The 7150-nt window shown below is 48.1% G+C and overlaps 1 protein-coding gene across 2 annotated transcripts in view; it reads right to left on the bottom strand.

Moving 5' to 3' along the window:
- Nucleotides 1-779: 779 nt before the first annotated feature.
- The window catches only part of LOC124008318 (fibrinogen beta chain-like), a 13243-nt gene continuing 6872 nt past the window's right edge, over nt 780-7150 (bottom strand). Inside the window, exons 5-12 of one of the 2 annotated variants that reach the window (XR_006834082.1) lie at nt 6680-6776; nt 5964-6088; nt 4996-5115; nt 4611-4733; nt 4355-4482; nt 3425-3582; nt 1337-2347; nt 780-1195 (exon numbers count right to left, since the gene is read on the bottom strand). Coding sequence is in view for 1 of the 2 variants with exons in the window: in XM_046319483.1 (XP_046175439.1) it covers nt 2116-2347; nt 3425-3582; nt 4355-4482; nt 4611-4733; nt 4996-5115; nt 5964-6088; nt 6680-6776 (983 nt within the window). In the remaining variant the exon portion in view is untranslated. Of the gene's footprint in view, nt 2348-3424; nt 3583-4354; nt 4483-4610; nt 4734-4995; nt 5116-5963; nt 6089-6679; nt 6777-7150 lie in introns of both variants that reach the window. The other variant, XM_046319483.1, reaches the window with a different exon arrangement.

The following is a 7150-nucleotide window of genomic DNA, read 5'->3' as shown; positions in this document are numbered from 1 at the left end:
GAGGACAGGGTTACAACTGACCTGAGGACAGGGTACCAACTGACATGGGATTGGACAGCATTGTCTCTGAAAGGGACCATTTTCATTTAAATAGACTTCTTCTGTGTATAATGTGTTTTTTTCCTTCATAAAAGTTAAAAATGTACATTAAAAAAGTTCTGACACACACACTACACTATAACTCTCTCTCTATATATACAGCTGTATATCATATATCATATTACAATGATAACACCACACTACACTATAACTCTCTCTCTATATATACAGCTGTATATCATATTACAGAGGACTTCATCCCATTCACATTCCAGGTAAATGATCTGATGGCTGTGGGTTGATACAATGATAACGCCACACTTCACCATAACTCTCTCTCTCTCTATATATATATATATATGTACAGTGGGGAGAACAAGTATTTGTGCAATTTATTATTTTTTATATTTTCTAAATATATTTTATATTTATGCAATAAAATGCAAATGAATTACTTAAAAATCATACAATGTGATTTTCTGGATTTTTGTTTTAGATTCCGTCTCTCACAGTTGAAGTGTACCTATGATAAAAATTACAGACCTCTACATGCTTTGTAAGTAGGAAAACCTGCAAAATCGGCAGTGTATAAAATACTTGATCTACCCACTGTATATATATATATATAGCTGTATATCATATTTGATTTCACATGTTACAGGTCACTTTATCCCATTAACAGTCCAGGTAAATGATCTGATGGCTGTGAGTTGATACAATGATGACGAGAAAACATGAAATTAAGTTCCACAATATGTTTTTATTGAGTAACGTAAGGGACAACAACACACACATCATCATCACATCACACAGCGACAACACATGTTTTTTAAAAATCTTCTTTTTAAACTCCTCTTTTTACTTGACTTTTCTCTGTTCAACCTTGAAACAACGACATTTTGCTTTTCTCTCTCTTTTCCTCTTGCGTCATGCACCATTTGTTCCTCTGTAGTGTTTAAAAAAAAAAAGCCCCTATTGAAGTCATTATACGTTTCCTTTAGTGTTTCAGAGATTTAGATCAGATTATGATTATGACACATTGGGGGAAACTGAGTGCTGATCTCTGTTGGCTCTCACATACAGTACGAACGTAGAGAGCCTCCAAGCCAGTACCTTGTTTTCAGTGTTCCGCTCTAAATCAGGGGCTGATTTAGACCTGGGACTACCAGGTGTTCCCCTTCTACATCAGGGGCTGATTTAGACCTGGGACTACCAGGTGTTCCCCTTCTAAATCAGGGGCTGATTTAGACCTGAGACTACCAGGTGTTCCCCTTCTAAATCAGGGGCTGATTTAGACCTGGGACTACCAGGTGTTCCCCTTCTACATCAGGGGCTGATTTAGACCTGGGACTACCAGGTGTTCCCCTCTATATCAGGGGCTGATTTAGACCTGGGACTACCAGGTGTTCCCCTTCTAAATCAGGGGCTGATTTAGACCTGAGACTACCAGGTGTTCCCCTTCTAAATCAGGGGCTGATTTAGACCTGAGACTACCAGGTGTTCCCCTTCTAAATCAGGGGCTGATTTAGACCTGAGACTACCAGGTGTTCCCCTTCTAAATCAGGGGCTGATTTAGACCTGAGACTACCAGGTGTTCCCCTCTATATCAGGGGCTGATTTAGACCTGGGACTACCAGGTGTTCCCCTTCTAAATCAGGGGCTGATTTAGACCTGGGACTACCAGGTGTTCCCCTTCTAAATCAGGGGCTGATTTAGACCTGGGACTACCAGGTGTTCCCCTTCTAAATCAGGGGCTGATTTAGACCTGGGACTACCAGGTGTTCCCCTCTAAATCAGGGGCTGATTTAGACCTGAGACTACCAGGTGGGTGCAGTTAATTATCAGGTAGAACAGAAAGTCAGCTACGGACCTTGTAGGGTGAAAGTTGAATCGTCCTGGTTACCCGAAAGGGGTGCAAACCTTTGTTTTTGACCTGATTCAGCTAAAGGTCACTTCCGGTGTCTCTCGGTGTGTCTCTGTGTGTCTCTCGGTGTGTCTCTGTGTGTCTCTCGGTGTCTCTGTGTGTGTCTCTGTGTGTGTCTGTGTGTGTGTGTCTGTGTGTGTCCCTGTGTGTGTCTACCGCGAGGCGAAGTAGGGCCTGATCTTCATGCTGATGGCTTTGAGAGAGTACCAGGATCCCTTCCAGTTCATCCACACCATGCCGTCATCCGTCCCGTGTTTTGCCATGTACCGGGTGTAAGCCCCGCCCCAGTAGTAACGGCCGTTTGGATTGGCTGAGTGACACCTGTTGTACCACCAACCACCGCCGTCCTCACGGGAACACTGCTTGGACGGGTCACCTGGAGTCCTGTTAGAGGGGAGGGGGGGTGACAGACAGAGAGATGTTTTGATTGACCGAAGAAAAATACCTAAACCAAATGTAATTCTTGGAGGGCTGTGTGTCTGCGGGTTTTCAAACCTCCCCGTACTTGATTGATCAACTAAGGTCTAGGATTACGTAGGACCTCCCCTTACCTGGTTGTCTAGGTCTTCAATGATTACTTAGGACCTCCCCTTACCTGGTTGTCTAGGTCTTCAATGATTACTTAGGACCTCCCCTTACCTGGTTGTCTAGGTCTTCAATGATTACTTAGGACCTCCCCTTACCTGGTTGTCTAGGTCTTCAATGATTACTTAGGACCTCCCCTTACCTGGTTGTCTAGGTCTTCAATGATTACTTAGGACCTCCCCTTACCTGGTTGTCTAGGTCTTCAATGATTACTTAGGACCTCCCCTTACCTGGTTGTCTAGGTCTTCAATGATTACTTAGGACCTCCCCTTACCTGGTTGTCTAGGTCTTCAATGATTACTTAGGTCCTCCCCTTACCTGGTTGTCTAGGTCTTCAATGATTACTTAGGACCTCCCCTTACCTGGTTGTCTAGGTCTTCAATGATTACTTAGGACCTCCCCTTACCTGGTTGTCTAGGTCTTCAATGATTACTTAGGACCTCCCCTTACCTGGTTGTCTAGGTCTTCAATGATTACTTAGGACCTCCCCTTGCCTGGTTGTCTAGGTCTTCAATGATTACTTAGGACCTCCCCTTACCTGGTTGTCTAGGTCTTCAATGATTACTTAGGACCTCCCCTTACCTGGTTGTCTAGGTCTTCAATGATTACTTAGGACCTCCCCTTACCTGGTTGTCTAGGTCTTCAATGATTACTTAGGACCTCCCCTTACCTGGTTGTCTAGGTCTTCAATGATTACTTAGGACCTCCCCTTACCTGGTTGTCTAGGTCTTCAATGATTACTTAGGACCTCCCCTTACCTGGTTGTCTAGGTCTTCAATGATTACTTAGGACCTCCCCTTACCTGGTTGTCTAGGTCTTCATTGGAAAATAACTAGCAGGCATACAGCCCCCACCTCATCCAGCATCATCCCATACCAGTTATCGTTGTCTCTGTCGTAGGTGCTGAACATCATTCCATTGTGGATGGTCATGGTCCGGTTCTCTCCAAACAACGTCGTAGCTCCGTCCAGCATCACGTTACCGGCCGTTCCTGAATACCCATCGATCGCCAATATGTAGTTGGACGTCTCGCCCTGCAATACATTAATAAATCAATCAGGATTTTTTCGTACATGAAAAAATAAAACCTTTTTCTCCCCAATTTCGTGATATCAAATTGGTAGTTACAGTCTTGTCCCATCACTGCAACTCCCATATGGACTCGGGAGAGGCGAAGGTCGAGAGCCATGCGTCCTCCGAAACACGACCCTACCAAGCCGCACTGCTTCTTGACGCACTGCCTGCTTATTAACCTGGAAGCCAGCTGCACCAAAGTGTCGGAGGGAACACTGTACAACGCAGTCAGCGTGCATGCGCCCAGCACATGGAGTAGCTAGAGCGTCTGGCTAAACCCTCTCCTAACCCGGACGACGCTGGGCGTGCCTCATGGGTCTCACGATCGCGGCCGGCTGCAACACAGCCTGTGCCACTCGGAAGGCCCCCCAATTAATCAGGATTTTAATTATCATTATTCACATTTCACAATATTCTCTGTGCAAAGTGCTTTCCAGTAACCCAACTCCAGACCCCAGAGTTCGGAGTTCTAGAATGCCATGCTGCTGCTGGCCGTTTGGGGATCTATGCTGCTGGCCGTTTGGGGATCTATGCTGCTGGCCGTTTGGGGATCTATGCTGCTGGCCGTTTGGGGATCTATGCTGCTGGCCGTTTGGGGATCTATGCTGCTGGCCGTTTGGGGATCTATGCTGCTGGCCGTTTGGGGATCTATTCTGCTGGCCTTTTGGGGATCTATTCTGCTGGCCTTTTGGGGATCTATTCTACTGTTGGTACTGGGCGTGGCTGTGTTACCTGTATAGTAAACTTTCTGTACTGGGCGTGGACCTTGTTCCCGGACCAATCCTCCATCTCCATGAGGACCTCAGTGGGTCCCTGCTTGGTCAGCTGACTGATGCGGTCGTTACCCAACCAGTACTCCCCTGTCAAGTGACACAGGACAAACACACGGTCGGTGACATCATGACTTTACCTCCTAAATTGACTGAATCTAAATGAAATTGTATGTTTCCATTGTAGTATATTCATGTTTATATTTCCCTCCTCTCACCTGGAGTGTTGCAATGTCCCTTTCCAACGTTGAAGGCGATGTTTCCGAAACCACTGCGGTAGTTGTCCCAACGCCGGCCAAAGTCCACAGAACCATCCTTCCTGTTCTGGATAGTGGTCCAGCCTGGAGGGGGGGGGGGGATAATAAACAGATCAAATAAAGGATAAATGGATAGATTCTCTCCGATTCCTTTCTCCAAAAGCACTTTTTCACTCCCCCTCATGCATTTATAAGTTCTAGATATACACAAGCATGGCTGGAGAGAGAGAGAGAGAGAGAGAGAGAGAGAGAGAGAGAGAGAGAGAGAGAGAGAGAGAGAGAGAGAGAGAGAGAGAGAGAGAGAGAGAGAGAGAGAGAGAGAGAGAGAGAGAGAGAGAGCACCAACCTCCTTTCTGTGTGGTCTGGTCACAGTAGACCTTGTAGGGCTGGTAGAAGGAGTCAGGCTGGATCAGATACATCCCAGAATCCCTTCCTCCTTTCCTGAAGATGTCCTCACACTCCTTACCTGTGGGGGGGGGCAGATAAGTTTAGTCTGATGCCACAGGTGGGATCGGAAGCTCGGTCTTTCGCCCTGAGAAATCAACGTCTTAAGAAATCAATGACTCATGCTCTCATGATGAGAGAATTCCATATTAGGTGACAGTGATGTTGAAGTGGCAGCAGGGTCACCTTAGCATGAGTCAGACTGACCTACTGTAAGCTATATTTCCACCCACAGAACCACCCACCCACCCACCCACCCACAGAACCACACACAGAACCAACCACCCCGACACACAGAACCAACCACCCCGACACACAGAACCACCCACCCACAGAACCACCCCCCCACCCACCCACAGAACCACCCACAGAACCAACCACCCCAACACACAGAACCAACCACCCCCAGCCACAGAACCACCCACCCGATCCACAGAACCACCCACAGAACCAACCACCCCCACCCACAGAACCACCCACCCGATCCACAGAACCACCCACCCACCTACCCGCCCACAGAACCACCCACAGAACCAACCACCCCGACACACAGAACCAACCACCCCCACCCACAGAACCACTCACCCACAGAACCATCCACCCACAGAACCACCCACCCGATCCACAGAACCACCCACCCACCTACCCGCCCACAGAACCACCCACAGAACCAACCACACCGACACACAGAACCAACCACCCCCACCCACAGAACCACTCACCCACAGAACCATCCACCCACAGAACCACCCTCCCACCCACATAACCACCCACAGAACCAACCAACCACCCCCACCCACAGAACCACTCACCCACAGAACCAACCACCCCGACCCACAGAACCAACCACCCCACTGTCCGCATCCTCACCAGAGACAACAGGTATGGGGCAGGAGACAGTGCACGGCTCCTTGCATTCTTCCCTCTGGGCCAGGATAGCCTTCTCCACTCTCTGAATCTTCAACCGGATCTTCTCAAGGACCCCTTGAAGAATCCTGATGGAAGAAGAAGACTTTGTTATGCCACCCCTGGTTCAATACAGACGCTAACGCTAAGGAAGTGTTTCAGATGTGACCATAGGATCTCTATGACAGTGAGTTGATGCTAACGCTAAGGAAGTGTTTCAGCTGTGACCATGGGATTTCTATGACAGTGAGTTGATGCTAACGCTAAGGAAGTGTTTCAGCTGTGACCATAGGATCTCTATGACAGTGAATTGATGCTAACGCTAAGGAAGTGTTTCAGCTGTGACCATAGGATCTTCATGGCAATGAGTAGATGTTTTTCAGCGATGTCTTGAAGATGCTAATAACTGTACCTTGCCCCTCCGATATACACACACACAAACACACACAAACAAACACACACACACACAAACACACACAAACACACACAAACACACACAAGCACACACAAACACACACAAACACACACAAGCACACACAAACACACACAAACACACACAAGCACACACAAACACACACAAACACACACAAGCACACACAAACACACACAAACACACACAAACACACACAAGCACACACAAACACACACAAGCACACACAAACACACACACACACACCCACCTAATGTTAGAAGGGAAGACTGTGTCTATAGCCTCCTTTGCAAAGGCATGCTGACCCTCCAGACTGTTCGTGTATTGACTCACCAGGTCTCCATTCTCTGTAGAGGGGGAAAGGGAGATGAGAAGGGGGAGAGACGGGTGAGGGAGATGAGATGGGGGAGAGAGGGGTGAGGGAGAGGGAAAGGGAGATGAGAAGGGGGAGAGACGGGTGAGGGAGATGGATGGGGAGAGAGGGGTGAGGGAGAGGGAAAGGGAGATGAGAAGGGGGAGAGACGGGTGAGGGAGATGAGATGGGGGAGAGAGGGGTGAGGGAGAGGGAAAGGGAGATGAGAAGGGGGAGAGACGGGTGAGGGAGATGAGATGGGGGAGAGAGGGGTGAGGGAGAGGGAAAGGGAGATGAGAAGGGGGAGAGACGGGTGAGGGAGATGAGATGGGGGAGAGAGGGGTGAGGGAGAGGGAAAGGGAGATGAGA

This window comes from Oncorhynchus gorbuscha, linkage group LG21 (genome assembly GCF_021184085.1).
Source record: "Oncorhynchus gorbuscha isolate QuinsamMale2020 ecotype Even-year linkage group LG21, OgorEven_v1.0, whole genome shotgun sequence".
In the NCBI taxonomy this organism is placed as follows: Eukaryota; Metazoa; Chordata; class Actinopteri; order Salmoniformes; family Salmonidae; genus Oncorhynchus; species Oncorhynchus gorbuscha.
The sequence above is the reverse complement of the archived record's forward strand: the minus strand, read 5'-3'. Positions and strand labels throughout refer to the sequence as shown.